Source organism: Pygocentrus nattereri, chromosome 11 (assembly GCF_015220715.1).
Source record: "Pygocentrus nattereri isolate fPygNat1 chromosome 11, fPygNat1.pri, whole genome shotgun sequence".
NCBI lineage: Eukaryota > Metazoa > Chordata > Actinopteri > Characiformes > Serrasalmidae > Pygocentrus > Pygocentrus nattereri.
Window position 1 is genome coordinate 34,893,812 of NC_051221.1, and position 17,633 is coordinate 34,911,444.

General features: G+C 40.0%; 1 protein-coding gene across 2 annotated transcripts in view; it reads right to left on the reverse strand.

Moving 5' to 3' along the window:
- lingo1a (leucine rich repeat and Ig domain containing 1a) overlaps positions 1 to 17,633 on the reverse strand; it is a 159,608-nt gene that overhangs the window by 46,824 nt on the left and 95,151 nt on the right. Inside the window, exon 1 of one of the 2 annotated variants that reach the window (XM_037542889.1) lies at positions 15,520 to 15,558. The exons of the other annotated variant lie outside the window; for it this stretch is intronic. Within the exon in view, the coding sequence (XP_037398786.1) occupies positions 15,520 to 15,543 (24 nt within the window). The 5' untranslated portion in view covers positions 15,544 to 15,558. Of the gene's footprint in view, positions 1 to 15,519; positions 15,559 to 17,633 lie in introns of those variants that run through there. 2 annotated transcript variants of the gene reach the window in all.

Here is a 17,633-nt window from a genome sequence, read left to right on the forward strand (position 1 = left end):
GGATGCTGTGCAGCGTGCAGTGGCCTTAACAGTAGCTTAGCCCTATCCTTTCACACTGAAGTTATAAGGAGTGTTTAGCCCTGATGACTTTTTTAAGGAGGTGCAACATAGGACAGCCAATCAGCTCTGTTGTATTTTTGTTTGTCAGTCTCAAATGCAGAGTCACAAAAAAACAACCTGTTTGATTCTAAGGAATACAGGAAGGCTGCAAAATGGCCATGTACGAATAAATTATGATTATTTTTAGCGTATAACGCCACACAAAAGCTAAGAAGTAAAATGAAATAATTTCACTGAGTAATTTCACTCACTCACTCGCTCACTCACTCACTCACTCACTCACTCACTCACTCACTCACTCACTCACTCACTCACTCACTCACTCACGTTTAGCAGGCTAATGTTTCTCCACAATGGGGTGCTATTGGCACTTTAAAAAATAATTACTTCACATCAGTGACACTGTGTCCTTGTTATATTTTATATTTTTGTCATTTTATTGTATTATTTTAACAAAAAGTGCCAGAAATGTACAGTTACAAATGTTATTTATTATGTAATGATTACGTAATTACATTTGAAAAGTGAAGCAAAACAGCAATAATAACACCAAAGTTCTTTAAGTTTAGAGCTGAGCAATTGGTCTACATGATCCAGTTTTCTGTTTTTACCTTTTGTCATGAAAATAAAACACAACACTGACAGTTTTTTTTTTTTTTTTGACAAGCGGGTGCTGGGCTCTATAACCTGCATGATGAAGAGGACGATAATGAAAGCACTGTCTACGCTTCAGTGCCTTTTTTTTGTTGTTGTTGTATTCTGGGTGATATTTTCATCCAATTATTTGCTTTAACTCAGCTCACTATATTTGCTCACGTAGGCAGGCGCCTGCTTCTTTGCAGGGAAATGTGGGCGATATCCAGTCAGCGAAGGTTTTATCTTCAATGCACTCATTTTGAATCCACTTGGCAATGTCCCCTCGCCTCGTAAAGGTGGTGGAGCCCAACACTTCAGCTGTCAGAGTTGCAAAAAACACCACGCATTTTTAAGTTTCCAGTGTCCTATTTTTCATCCGTCAAGAATTGAAAGACAACAAAAGCATGTTTCAAATTTTTTGTGTTTTTGGACTTATATGTTACACTCTGCATGGACACAGTCTGACTTCTGCTTAGAAATCAATACAACCCTCTGAACCGAAACCTCACCACAACTCACTCATGTTACATATTCCACCAGCGTACCAATATAGAACACATACAGCATTCCCTCCACGCATGCACTCGCATCACATTACATAGTCATCCATTAATGCATTACGCTCACATGCAGCACACAGCACACACACAGACACTGACACTGTGCCTTTCGCAACAGACAAATTGCATTCATTATCTCATACTTCTGCTCTCATCTGTTGGCTTCTGTCTCTGATTATTTTATTATTGTGGTCCACAATCAGAGAGATCCATTGTGATGACAAAGGATCATTTTCGCTTTTGGTCATAGAAAGCTTTTCCTGCGGTGTACCTCCCTTCATAGAGCCAATTGTTTGTTTGGCAGGCTTTTGTTATGAGTACACAGATAGCCGTCCATGCTTCAAACCCTCCTGGCTCTCTAAGCCACACCTTTAAACACAGACGTCAGAAGGTGAAGAGAGATGGTACTGCATGGTACCTGGCTTGTTCGCTCAGACGCAGACCAGATCAAGTTATGTTGATATACATTACTATGTATATGTACATTATATTAACATTTACAGGACCCACTCATCAGAAAAGCAAATATCCCCCTTTTTGCAAATCAAGGGTTTGATTTAATACAGTTGTATAAAAGTTTGAGCACCCCTGGTGACATGACTTTTAGCTCTTTTTGTTTTTTTTCTTATGGCATTTTTTTCCTGAAAAGTTTCCACAACCTATTTGCCAAGTTTAACATAATGAGGAAAAAACAACAAACAGAAAATAAGCTGTAACTTTTGCACACTCTTCATCCTCCTATGTTCAATTCAACCAATAAACAGTATTGTGTATTCAAATGTGTTCTCTGTACTTATTTTCACTTAAAAAAATCAACAAAATGTCATTTGATTGGGACAGCTCAAACTTTTGAACACAATGGTGTGTGAGAATTGTCAAAATGTGTAAACATACTGTTTAGCATCTGGTTCATACAGCGCATATACAAAAACTAAGCTGGCAGAACACTGAGTTTGGACTGAATTGTTTTTGTGATGTCACAAAAACGTACATGTTTTTATATCCGCCTTTATACGATAGTAAGTTTCAGCCACACAAGCTGATTGGTTGAGAAATGCTCTAACCCTGCTAATAGTTTGCCATAACAGCAAGTTTTTTTTCACAAACATTGTATCACTCCGCTGAGACTCTGTTGCTAAGCAACGGCTTTGACAGATGTAGGAGACGCTCAAGCCATTTGAGCTTTTTCACTTCTTACTTTGCAAACAGAAAATGGGTATTTTTGAGATTGCATTTGATCTATGGCCATTTAGGTCAGACTCTGAAGATGAGACTATACTAAATTCTGAAACTGTCAATACCACTGAGCAGTTTTTCAGTTGGCAGCTGTGACAGAACAATGCTTAAACAACCTGGAATTACCCAGAAATGAGCCGAATACCATTCACCACACAAAATGGGCTGTTAGATGTTTTACAGACTGGCTGGAACAAAACAACATTAATGTTGATCTAGCAAAAATTCACAAAACTGGGATAAACGTGATATCGTGGCAGTTTTATGACTCTGTCTGACTGGTCAGACTCTGAAGATGAGACGGTTGGCGAATGGTATTCTGTTCATTTTTGGCTAATTCCAGGTTGTTTAGGTGTTCTGTCACAGCTGCTGACGATTTTTAAAAATTGTAAAAATCAGTTTAAAAATTTAGTGTAAGGACCCGGTAGAACGAACTGCCAGCTGTGCAGCGAATGAGCAGAGCTCATTACTCTGACGTAGCAACAAGCCACTCGTGAAGGAACTATAATTTGGCGGAAGGAACGGCTGACATTCTTTTGTTAGCACTGCTTATAACTGCAGCTTCTAAGGGTTAACACTGCCTTCATCATCTTCCTCTGCTGACCTTCAAGCCTCACCCAAAGCTCCAATTGAGCACCAAGCTCCAAGTAGGTATACTTAACTGAACTTGGAGAAGGCTGTTTTTAGAAGCTCGTTATTCATTCCACGAGTGTGCCAAACTTTTGCTCTTGAGCTGTACCAATTAAACAACACTGAAGCTTGTGTTGCTCTGCAGTGGACAGGATCTTTAATCAGCCCAGTATGGTGGAGCTCGGAGACTTGACTGAGACTGGAACCTAAAACACTTGTCATCCGGAGAGCACTGTGTGTTTTTTATGAAGGAGAGAAGATCTCCTCTGTTTTCATCTCCACATCACTGATGGGCATGCCAAAGATTTCTAGAATCAGACTGTTGTAGTTGCAGAAAAACAGATGTTGGTTTCATCCAAAATAAGTAGGTTGTGGAGGGCAGCACTTTCATTTACCGCAGGAAAACCTTTTACAATTAACCGTAAACCATCATTCTGCTTTCAAGGGAGTGTAATAAATGACACGGAAGGCAGCTAAAGAAGCAGAAACAATGGCGGTTGCATTTGACCACAATCCAGAAAGTCAACTGTAGTCTCACCAAAACTACATGACAGAGATTTTGAGAGTAGAGATATTTTCTTGGAGGTTGGAGACTTCCTGAATAACTGCAATTTGTCTTCTCTCGGAATATCCACTGTGTGAATACTGATTGTTATGAAATGTAAACACCCAGGTTTTCCAGTGAACACCAACTTTTAGCAGTTATCTGATAGTAAATAACCTCCAGGTGTAAGCTGGATTTCTTTACACCAAAAATGAATAGCATTTTCAAAAAACACCCTCTGCTAAACAAAAAGGTTCCCAATTTGATCTTTTGTCCTACATGTCATTAAGGAGACTAAAAATGAATATTCCTACATGCAATCTAACACTACGGCACACTGAACTGACATCATAAAACTGGCAACCTTACCAATAAACCCAAACAAACCAGCAAGCACTGTCAGTGTAGTAGTTAAATTTCTTCAGCAGAAGTTAAGAGCTGGTGTTATGATGTAACAGTAATGGATTTTAATAGTAGGCTAAATTTCATGCACAGTGCTGGCTTACTGTTAGCATGGATGGATGTAGTATTGTTCATATTTCAACTCTTTAATGACCTCATAATTCAGAGGTACCCATTACCATTAGGTGGAAACGTACATGTAGTGTAGTTTTGGACCTTTTAGCTTAGCAGAGGGTACAATAGTGTCAATTTTTGAAAATCCCATTTATATTATCATTGAGATATCCAACTTATACTCGGAGTTACTAAAATGGGATGACACCGACTACAGAATGATGACTTCAAATGTGTAGAAGGAGGAACGTATATTACTGTAATTCGATTTTTGGAACATGTTTATTGGCCCATTCACGTGGTTGGGCAAAACAGTTTGAAAACGTAGTGATGGCTGAAAACTGTTTAAAATGTATTCAGTCACATATTCCATTACAGCACATGATACATCCTCATACGGCATGTTGAAAAACTCTTGTTCTTTTTATTTAAAACAAGCAGTTAGTGATCTAATTTCAGGATATGTGTGTAGAATAAGGCCACGAACGTCCAGTACAACACCAATACTAACCTTATTGCTCATCAACATGTCCACTCCTAATTAATACCTGATCATAACATTGATTTATCAGTCTATTCAGGCTTTAGCAAGTGTTAAGCTTGTATAAGTGTTTTTGCTCTTCAAGCACATGGGTGGGCAAATGTGCTAAAAGTATTCTCCTAAAATGTTAAAGGTAACTATATTCTGAAATTTGCCTTTACAAAATGTAAATTGGTCTGAATTGGTGGGTGGTGGGTAGCGCTGTCGCCTCACAGCGGGGGGGCCTGGGTTCGATTTCCCGAGCGGGTGATCAGGGTCCTCTCTGTGTGGAGTTTGCATGTTCTCCCCGTGTCTGCGTGGGTTTCCTCCGGGTTCTCCGGTTTCCTCCCACAGTCCAAAGACATGTAGTCAGGCCAATTGGACATGCTACATTGCCCCTAGGTGTGAGTGTGTGAGTGGCTGTCTGTGTCTGTCTGTCTGCCCTGCGATGGACTGGCGACCTGTCCAGGGTGTATCCTGCCTTCCACCCGAAGACTGCTGGGATAGGCTCCAGCACCACCCCCGCGACCCTGACGGAGAAGCGGCTTAGAAAATGGATGGATAGCCAGAGCTGGCTTTATAAGTGTTAAAATATTAGTTCTGCTTGATGTAAACAGTTTGCTTTTTTATTCCATTTCTGATACCTGCTTTATAGTAGCACCACTTAATGGTGCTATTTTCTCACTTTTTGATATGGGACTTCAGAAGCTAGATTAGTAACTTTGCACTACTTATTCACTGAAATCAAGTTAAATATTAATTTTTTAAGAAAGTTCATTAAGAAAATGTTGTGCTGTCAGCAGCTTTGAGCATTAACCAATTCTGTTGAAAATCCACTAGAATTAAATACTGTTATATTACTCTCAGTGTCTCAGTAGTGGGACTAGTATAACAGCCCAAGTCAAATGACATGTTTTATTGAGTGTTTTGTCAATCTTTTTATTGCATTTTGTTGATTTTCTAAGAGAAAATAATTTAATGAATCATCTACAGAGATTTTTCAGCAAATGTTAAATCACAGTTTCTGTTTATTTGCAGAAATAGTTTTACATATTCTGAAACAAGGACACATAAGGACAAAAATAATCAACATGGTTTATGACCAGGGGCTCCCAAACCTTTGCACATGACTGTATGTTGTGTTGTCTGTGAAAGTGCATTCTGTACTACACAGCCAGTGTGGCATCTTTCTTGTCTGTACAAATCTAATGATTGCTTTCACTGCTACTTTAAATAGGAGCCTTTCCAATTAAACAATCCAATTTGCTGTAGATCGCCTGGTGTCTAGTTTAACCCATTGCGATTGATATGCTATGGATTGTCTCTTGTCTAGGTGTGCGGCACCATTAAGATCAATGATCATGTATTGAAAAATGTGCTAAATGATCCTCATGCTGCCATATTAAAAGGATTTTACGCTATAAAGATTTACGCTTATACGATGGCAGACCCTGATTAATTCTGCCTCGGTCTCCATCACAGAATGTGTTTCACCTTGATTTATAGATTTATCTCTATCTGCCTGAGGTTCAAATGCAGCCAAATCTCAGGGGAGCACAGCCACCATTATGAAGAGCAGCCTGGCTGTAATGAAACACTTTACAGCACTGCACAATTATTGAACTAACACTGGTTAAATGCTACAATCATCTGAAAGATTGATCATTTTGCAAGCTTCTATCAGATAAAAAAATCATAAGCTGTATCTTCATCCATCTTCTAAGCCACTTCTCCATCAGGGTGCTGGAGCCTATCCCAGCAGTCTTTTGGGTGAAAGGCAGGATACACCCTGGACAGGTCGCCAGTCCATCACAGGGCAGACAAACAGAGACAGACAGTCACTCACACACACACACACACACACACACACTCAGGGGCCAATTTAGCACGTCCAATCAGCCTGACTGCATGTCTTTGGACAGAAACCGGAGAACCCAGAGGAAACCCACACAGACATGGGGAGAACATGCAAACTCCACACAGAGAGGACCCTGGTTGCCCGGCCGGGGAATTGAACCCAGGCCCTCCTTGCTGTGAGGTGACAGCGCTACCCACCACGCCACCATGCCGCCCCTGTATCTTCATCTCATGCCTAAACTAACATTCAGTTCTACTTTGAATCATGACCCTCTCTGTGCAGATAGTATCCGACATCATTGACCCCTGAGCATTAACTGCTTTATTGATACTTCAGCATTACAATGATTAAAGGTAGATTGTACAGATCTACAGTAGGACAGAAAAGATCTTTACATTAAACTTTTCAGTTATATGATAAATTGATCCAAACACAAGACAGTGTCTCAACAAACACAGAAAGAGCCATAAAGAAAGAAATGCCTGTGCACAGTCTGGGGGGCTTTCCTGCCCTCTCCACCTGTAATGAAATATTGATGTTTACATTAATCAAGTTATCCATTTTATTAACTGAATAGTTACACTGAATGACCCAGATCAATTCACATTAACATGCATTAATAGTGCCTCTGGGCTTGAGACTAAGATACTTCGGTGGTGAAAAGCACAGCAAAATCTGACTCAACGTCTAATCGGATGCTGCTGTTGTGTTGCTGCAGGTATTTAGTATTAATCAGTTCACCATTGTTCTCTTCTATACTGAATATTCTTTCATGGAAAAGGTCAGCACAACCTGCCTCCACATTTCCATGGCAGCGATTTTATAGATTGGTTCCAACCATGTTATCACATGTGAAAGCAATGCATGCATTAGTTAGTTGTTACTAGTATAGACACTCTTATGGACCCGTGGTGCTTCTAAATTCAATAAAAGGAGAGTTTAGAGCTGTCTATTATTTATTAAGGACTTAGTAAAGACTTTAAACACAAACTTAAGTAGAGAATTATGCAAAACCAAGATAATATACAAACATAGAGCAAGAAACTATGACATTTCTTTAACATCCATTTCATAAAATCCATGTCATTTCCTTGCACTGTTAGAAATAAAGGTACTGTGAAGGTACAGTTTTCGATCATCAAGGTACAAACAGTGTAAATGTTCCCTCAAAGGTACATCACTGGTTTTAAGGTCCAATTGTGAACCTTAAATAAGCTTTCCCAAGTGAAAAACTGCATATTTATACCTTTTCATAACCTAAGGTTTTAAAATGGAACAATAAAATAAAAAGTCTGGAGACGAGACAGGGTGTGTGGGGTCAGTACAACTTAGAAAATATGATTTCAATGGATTATGGTACAATTATCTTCCCTGACTAAAGGTACTGAGAATGACCCCAGTGACAAGAGGGGTACTGCCCCAGTTTCATGCCTTTATTCCTGAGAGTGTATAACATTGGCTAAAACTGTAATCTTTAATACTTCTATAATCTATAGCCTATAATTTGGAATCTATTGTCAGTGTTGTAGTAAACTATACAAATACTTTGAACACATTTTCTTCAAAACAGTGAGATCTACCAGCTCACCATGTGGTAATGATGGACAGGGATGTAGTCTCACTTCCTGTGCTAAACTGCAGGGCTGTGGCTAAAATAAGGCTCCATCTATGAACTAAAATTCTTTGTGTTTCGGTAGTGACGTGAAAATGTGGGGCGGTATTTTTTTAAATAAAGTCACAAGAAGAGTCGAGTGAAACCATGACTATGAACTGAGAACAGCTCTTTATTGAGCAACCAGGCAGAAATAGGCACATGACAACACACTGAAACCCAACGAAACCCACTGCCTGATGCACTGAACATCATAACCAACACGTCACACACTTTTAACTAACAAATAACAACATATTCAACACAAACAGTACCTTTTTCTCCATGGCCATTGCTGCAGTGTTATTTTCACACGTTGATATTTAAGGATTAGGGGTTTGAAACAGCCACCTCCCAACAGAACGACCAACAGAAGATGATGATTTTGTATCTAAGGTACTTTTACCTTTTGTCTTTCTGTGGGACTGCAATTTGAACTAATTTGGTCGAATGGCCAACATATATAACAGATAAAATAAGATGATAAATCAAATCTAATATAATATAATGTCAGTCTAGCTCTTAACATGAACAAATGTGCCGTTAAGCAGGATAGTGACACATAATCTGGAAAATGGGCTCTATGACACATTTCAGGTACCTGACCAACAGCAGTGAAATATCAGTGCAACTGTGGATCATTTTCCTCCCTCAAAACCCAGCCTGCCCCAAATGTGCCCGACTAACAAACTACTTCAGAAAACTAGGACTGGACAAGACAATCACTCATTTGGGTCATCTTGGTGGAATGAATCAATGTGAATTTAACAAAAGTCAAAAATGGGCTCTGATACACTCTTAAAAAAGGCTCTTAAATGATTCTTAGGATCATTTTTGATGATTCTAGGAGAAACCTTTACATTTAAAAACTCTACATTACATGAAAGAAGAAGGTTCTTTAAACTTTAAAAGGTTCATGAAAACATCTCTTGGAAAGAATCATCCATTAAAAGGTTTTTAGGGAACAAAATGTGTTTTTTTCTATTTCATCATTACGCAGAGTATTATTACATTTAAGGGTGTAGACTCAAAAATAACGTTCAGCACTGCAGTAACACTGACGTGGGGGTGGTGTGTTAGTGTGTGCTGCGTTGGTCTGAGTGGATCAGACACAGCAGTGCTGCTGGAGTTTTTAAACACCTCAGTGTCACTGCTGGACTGAGAATAGTCCACCAACCAAAAATTTCCAACCAACAGCGTCCTGTGGGCTGCGTCCTGTGACCAGTGATGAAGGACTAGAGGATGACCTACACAAACTGTGGAGCAGCAGATGAGCTGACTTTACATCTACAAGGTGTACATCTACAGTGAGTGGACACAGTGTTTAAAAACTCCAGCAGCACTGCTGCGTCTGATCCACTCATACTGGCGCAACACACACTAACCCATCACCACCACATGTTATTGCAGTGCTGAAAATGATCCACCACCCAAATAGTACCTGCTCTGTGAGGGTCCATTGGGGTCTTAACCACTGAAGAACAGGGTAAAAGGGGGCTAACAAAGTATCAGAGAAACAGATGGACTGCAGTCTGTAATTGTAGAACTACAAAGTGAACCTATATAGTAAGTGGAGCTGATAAAATGACCGTAGAAACAAGGAGGTGGTCATAATGTCATAATGTTTTATATATATATATATATATATATATATATATATATATATGTATACATAAAATGAATAAATATCTTCATGATTGATGCCTTAATTGGATCAGATTCACGCCCAGAAATGAATATGCATGGAGTAGCTATCGAGACCATGTTTGCATTTACGAGCATTTCTCTGAGAAAAATAAATAACTCTTAGTTTAGCATCTCTGCACTGTTTGCACAGAAGAGACATGATAGGAATTCAGAACTGAATAAGAGCCAGCACTGAGACATAAACTCCTGCTGATACATCTCGGTAATGATTAATCAGTGAAGCACGTATTTAGAGATCATTAACACAATGGTCCTCATCCTCACTCTCATACAGATAATACTGCACTCTTTCTGTACTGGCAACCCATCCCTCAAACTCTTCATTAGGAGCAGTGAAAACAAATTTGCTCTTTGAGCAGAGAATCGTGCATTTGGAATCAGTGATGTTTCTTTTCAGACTGTGACTGTCACACAACCTACAAACCAGCAAAGCGACCGAAACTTGTTTTTGCACACCCTGTTAACAAAGCAGGTTCATGCATAGGACGCATATTTCAAAAGAGCCTCCAAATGGCTTTTGTGGTGGTCTGGATATGTTGGAATAAAGTTCCGGCTACATTTAGCCCTTTAACCTTCGTTGGCTGTCCACATTATTTAGCATACATATAACAGTGTCCAAGGATTATTGAGCTTTAATATTAGTAATAAGAAGTATTATTAAACCATGGGACTGAGAAATGCATTCTGGAACTGTTGACTAATCTTGTATTGCCTTCTGTTAATCAACATACATGTACGAGTCACATTGATGCTCTAATTTGGCTGCAAAATAATGCAAATAATTTAATTCACTCTGTTTTTCATTTACCCCAGATGTAGTTTATCAGCCTTTATCAGTTTTGAGTTGTGCAGCTCTGAGACTAATGTTGCAAACGAACACTAAAAGCCAATAGTCACCCAAATCTTTTCTGTAAATAACATCCCAAGAGCACTCAAAAACCATCCCGGTCTTTATTAAGGATTATGTCTAGGACACAGTATGACTTACTGTGACTATGACATAGAAAATTTCATATCCATTTAAGATAAGTGTTGTGTTGAAGTCTGAGTAGCTTATGTTCTTGATTTCTGTTGTTTCTATTTATAAATAGCTGTTCATCTTGAATTTTAGAAATGCAGAGATAGGTTTAGAAATGGAAACAACTAGAATGTATCGTCCACCTGCCTGTCTGGTGTGTGAAGGGGAGTATTTAGCTATGCAGTCAAGTTTTGTTCATATTTCTAGTTCACAGTACATCATACTGTGGCCTAAACTATATAGACAAGCCTACACTTAATGAAGACCTGGATGTGGTTTGAGTGGGTTAAAAGTAGTTTACTGAAAAGACTTGGGTGATTATTGACTTCTATTGTTTGTTAGTGACAGCAGCCTCACAGCTCCAGTGCTAAACTAAAGAAACAGAAACAAAATTTGCTCTCCGAATACGTCTCGGCCAATTACATCTATGAAAAACTGCGCACACTTTATTTTTCACCAAGCCATTTCTTTAAGTTCTCAAAGCTACCCGTAAGCTACAATGCTTTCTACGAGGCCTCTATGATTGCCTCACTGGCACTGCTAATAACTGTGCCACTGGTCAAGTCCTCCAGCTTGTCAGTCAGACAGAAAGACAGTCTTACAGAAAGACAGAGAGTGGCAGACAGATAGAGCCACATCATTGGTCTTGGTGTTGGATGTTCCACTCACTGAGTCATGGAAGCCATTAGAGGTGCAGAGCCCATCAACCCAGCGCTCAGAGCCGCCCACCCTGCTCCATGCTCGGCCCATTCTGCTCGTCCCACTGTGACCAATCACCCTGGCTGGACACATAGCAGCAGTAATTGGCAGAATCTATAACGGCTCTGCTTACCGTCACACTCACACACTCCATCGCTTCCTGAGCAGCAGCCGCACTACAGCATGATGGAGGACCTCACCTGCGTGTCAGCGCCATGCCACCGATAATGGATTACACACAGACACGTGGACACACACCTGTACAAAAGCATCAGTGCAGCATGACGCATTGATTTGCAGGTGGCAGTTTTATCGCACTGATATTGTAACGCTAGAATCAATTATTAGTAATATTTTATGATAAGAATACAGCACCCTCCACAATTATTGTTCGTTAAGAGGCTTCTATTAATTAATTAATTTATTTTTTAAACAATATAGGACAACAATACAAAAAAAGAGAAAAACCCAACCTTTAATTCAAGTGCATTTATTCAGTGGGGAAAAAATCCCACATTAATAAATAATTCGTTTACATGAAATCATCTGTGCCACAATTATTGACACTCCTGATGTTAATACTTTGTATAACCCCCTTTTGCCAACAAGACAGCACTTAATCTTCTCCTATAACATTTCACAAGATGGGAGAATATAGAGAGAGGGATCTTTGACCGGGCGGCACGGTGGCGTGGTGGGTAGCGCTGTCGCCTCACAGTGAGGAGGGCCTGGGTTCGATTCCCCAGCCGGGCGGCCAGGGTCCTCTCTGTGTGGAGTTTGCATGTTCTCCCCGTGTCTGCGTGGGTTTCCTCCGGGTTCTCCGGTTTCCTCCCACAGTCCAAAGACATGCAGTCAGGCCAATTGGACATGCTAAATTGCCCCTAAGTGTGAGTGTGTGAGTGGCTGTCTGTGTCTGTCTGTCTGCCCTGCGATGGACTGGCGACCTGTCCAGGGTGTATCCTGCCTTTCGCCCGAAGACTGCTGGGATAGGCTCCAGCATCCCCCCGCGACCCTGACGGAGAAGCGGCTTAGAAAATGGATGGATGGATCTTTGACCATTCCTCTTTGCTCAGTCTCTCTAAATCGAGTCCTGGATCCTCTCCTATGCACACTCCTCTTCAGATCACCCCACAGGTTTTCAACTGGGTGAGGTCTGGGGACTGAGCTGGCCATGGGAGGAGCTCGATTTTGTGTCTGGTGAACCATTTCTGTGTATATTTGGCCACATGTTTAAGGTCATTATCTTGCTGAAAGACCCAGTGACGACCCATCTTCAGCTTTCGGGCAGAGGCCACCAGATTTAGATTTAAAATATCCTGGTATTTCAAAGAGTTCATGATGCCACGCACCCTAACAAGGTTCCTGGGGCCTTTGGAAGAGAAACAGGCCCACAGCATCACCGATCCTCCCCCATACTTCACAGTGGGCATGAGGTGCTTTTCCGCATACTCATCTTTTTGTTACGCAAGACCTGCTTAGAGTGTTTGTTGCCAAAAAGCTCTATCTTGGTCTCATCTGACCAAAGCACATGGTCACAGTTGAAGTCCCAGTACTGCTTAGCGGACTCCAGACCTTTACGTTTATGCTTGTAAATGAGAAAAGGCGTATTCTGTGCACGCCTCCCAAACAGCCTGCTGGCATGTAGATAGCGCCTGATAGTTGTTATGGAGACTTTGAGACCCCAAGATGCTTCTCTTTGATGCAATTCTCTAACAGTGAGCTTTTTACTTCTCTTACCATCCTCCTCACTGCACGTGGTGGCAAGATAAACTCACGTCCTCATCCAGGCTTGTTTGCCACTGTTCCAGTTGTTTTAAACTTCTTGATGATTCCTCTGACTGGAGATATGGACAGGTGTAGGCGAGTGGCTATTTTCTTGTAGCCATTGTCTGACTTATGAAGGTCGACACACATCTGCCTTACTTGAATGATGTGTTCTTTTGTCTTACCCATGTTGAAAAGTGGATAAAAGAAATAAGCCTTTGTGTCACGTCATATTTATACCCCAGGGAAACAGGAAGTGATGAATTACTAATTAAAGGTTCCTAGATACTCTGATCAACTGTATAAACTACAGTAGAAATGAAAGAAATGCTTCAATTACATTTATTTTCTAGAAATTGTTAGGGGTGACAATAATTGTGGAAAATTAGTGATTTCTTAGTCAGGGATTTTTTTTAATTCACTTGAGTAAAAGGTTACATTTTTCTACAGTTTCCAGTGTGAGATTATGCTTCTGAAATAAAAATTGAATTTATTTCAAGGCTTTTAACACATCTTAACGAGCGGTGTCAATAATTGTGGAGGGCGCAGTACGTCAAGTAATAATACTTAAGAGAGTAACAAGCATTATGACTAATGATAAAAATAAGAACTAATATCTTTTTGGATATTGTAAGTAGTTCATAATGGTTAAGTAACATCTCAGTTAATAATTGATACTGATAGAAATGATGATTTTATGAAGTAGTTTATTAATGTGTGACTTATTATGACGCAACTAAGAGAACTAAGCATTAACAAACAATTTATTTAAGTCTATGATAATGTCTTGAAGTTATTCACCTTTTTAAGTGTTCCTCTGTTCCACTTAATATGGTGCAAATAGATGCATGAAAAACTCGAACAAGAGGCCAAGAAGTGCTTTAAAACAAGAAATCTTTTAATATTAGTGTGAAAAAGTGCAGGGCCAGATATGATAATATAGTTCAGAGCCTGTGAGACCTTTGCTTAGTTAGCAAACTAGCTAGCCAGAAAAGTTTATTCAGTCTAGTTGTAAAATTAAGTTACACATGACTAGCTCAATGTGGGATTCATTTTCCATTGGGAGGTGGGGTGATGCAAATTTATTACTCAAAGCTTGTATAGTTTATGATCAATTTTCATAATAACAGAACGTGAAGTGGCTACTTGATTTATATGCTGCCTAGAAAAGAGTAGAAAACATGAAAACACTTTATTTAGCCATTGTTCCATTCATCTTAACCATCTATGTTTCTGCTTTAGGTAAATGCAGTGTGTCATTAACATTATCACTGGCTTAGGAATCCACACCCAAAAGTCAACATCAAAGCATAAAATCAAACTTTTTCTGCTATTTTTACATTTTAATGTTCTGAGTTGTACTCTTGAGGTAGGACAGTGCATATCTGCTTGATTGTAGCATCAGAGAGCATAATGAAACACTTCTTTGAGTGCATTCATATTTAAGAAACTCCTTTTGCACAGATTATGATATCATTTTTACAGAAATGCCAGTTCACATGGGATTAATATAATCTGGTTTTTACAGTCTGTAAAAATGATTGACTCAGTGCATTTAGATGGGATCTAATCTGGCTCATTAACTAGCGAGCTAACTAGTAGCTCTCAACCAAACTACAGTGACTTCATGCTTACATATTTTAACTTATTCTCATTCAGAATTATGTGTCCAAAGCTCAAGCTTTTCATTTTAAGCCATTCATTACATTTTGCAAGCAGTAAGTCAAGGTGGGGAAAAACACAATAAAACCATCAGTTGAAATCTAGTTTTAATGTGGTGTCTCAGTAAGGCACATTGGCAGGAATTTAGTTGCTTTATTGTTCCTTATGATCTACTTATTCTAGCATGAAACTGGTGTGAGACTACTGTAGGGGGTGAGGGGGTCGCAGTGGAGTCACTGTGACCGTAGTGGGCTGAATTAGGTTCCCAGTCCATCCCTGTGGTGAAATCAGAGATGTAAGTGCTGTAATGTCAATAATAGATCTCACACAAGCATGGGTATGTATTATAGTAGAGAATTCATTTAAAAAAGCAATATCAGGTGCTTCAGCTGACACAGTTTAGCCAATCGGTGAGGGGTTCATTTGGGAAGAGGTAAAAGATACATGGATTTACTTACAGCAGATTTCTTGGAAAACCCCATCCTTGCTAAGCCAAATGTCCATCCACAATATCCATAATCCTCCCAGAACAGCATCTGGAGTGCAATACCATCAGAATAATGAAATGAAAAGACTTACTGTTACCCATAAAACATTACGTGTAATACGCACTGAAACTGAAGCAGCAGGAACTATATGCCCTTTGGAGACTGAATTTAATTAAAGTTGTCTGACAATATTTTCCAGAAGAAGCAGTCGACAATACTGCGCTCTCACTTTTACAGGAGCACGCAGTAAAGATGCTGGATGACAGGCAGCAGGGAGCAGAAACACATTCTTTCATGTCACAGAAAGAGCATCAGAACGATGCTCCTCTTGCATTCGTCAATTCTACCGCCTCCCCTCTCTCATCTTTCTCTTTTTGTATGGGATGACCTTGAAAAATATCTCGCTCATCCATGCTCCTTTCTCTCCTGCTGAAGCGATTTCCCCACCCCCGTCTCCATCCCCACCCTAACCTCACCTGTCAAACCACACTAAGCAGGAGGAATAACCAGGCCTGGGAGCCGCCGCGCTCCTGTATGTGTGTGCATGCCTGTGTGTTCATCGGTCGCTCTTTTATATCACGTGTAAAGTACCAAACCACAGAGGCAGAAATAACATTTGTGGAGAAAGGAACAGAAAGAAATAGCTTTTTAAAGAGAATAACAAACAGCGCGGATGCTCCGAATAACTCTTGGCAGCATGTCACCGAGACGCCAAACATATTTCTTGGCGCTCTGACAAGGCCAGACATTACGAGGCAATCCGACACGCATAGATCACACTGCAAACAGAAGAACAGAAAATGCAGTATTGTTTGTTTTGTGAAATCTTTAAACAGTGCAGGATGCAGGTAAGACTTACGCACATAACCGGCCACTTTATTGGAAACACTTACAGTACTGTGCGAAAGTCAGACCATCCTTTGTTTATGGAATTTCCAGTCAAAACTGACACTGAATACAAGATGTTTTTTCATGACCAGCTATTTACCGGATATTACATGTGAAGAAATGAACTGTGAAAAAGCAATTTTCCAAAAGTTCCGAAAATGATTCATAGATATAGAGAAATTGTGATTCCTAACAACCATGTAGACCACCAAAACAGCCCCAATTAGATAAACTAGTCAAAGAGATACTTAAAGCATCTGTCTTTAAAAGAGAGGAGAGATCAAGCTCCATCTCCAACAATCCACAGGAGTTTCAGTCCATCCTTCCACTGTGAGATAACAACTCAACACTATAAGTCTGAAAGTGATGTGTAGCTGTCAAGAAGATGTTACTGAGAAAAGGAAACCAAATCAAACAAAGAAGCTGCAGAAGAATGGACTGACAACCCCCAAGTCCAGATGTCAACATCACTGAATGTGTTTGGGATTACTTGCATTGTGAGAAGCAGAAAAAACAACTTCTAAGACTGAACTTTGGAGGTGTGGGGAAATTGTAGAACTCATTGAAAAACTGAAAGCAAGTCTTCTGACAACAATGAAGGCTGTAATAAAAGCAAAGCGTGGGCGCACTGAAAGCTGAATATTCTGATATCATATATTATTATGGAAGCTGATGTGTAATTCTCTGTTAAATATAGATTTTCCTGCTTTTTTTAAACACTGATAAATTAATAACATACTTACTGGCCATTTTTCATGGTGGTCTCTGACTTTTGCACAGCACTGTATAGTGTTAAGACTACTTGTATGTGTCTGCTCATCTTTTTTCCGTGTACAGTTTGCGTTTGTCATCGTCTAGCTACGTGTTCACCAACCCTGGTCCTGGAGATCTACCTTCCTGCGGAGTCTGGGTCCAAACCCGACCTGCCAGACCTGTTCCAGCTAATTAACTTCTTCAGCAGCCTTTGACTGACTGGATCAGATGCATATTAGATGCAAGCTGGAATTAAACTTGGCATGAGGAGAGTTGGCGACCACTGGCCTAGCCCTTCATTAGCGGTCAGGTTCTGTGCACAATTTAGTGGAACCTTTTGGTTCTCAACCCAGCAATGGCACTAAATATTTAGTGAACCACTCATACCAGCACAACACACACCACCAAGCTACTATGTCAGTGTCATTACACAGCTCAGAATG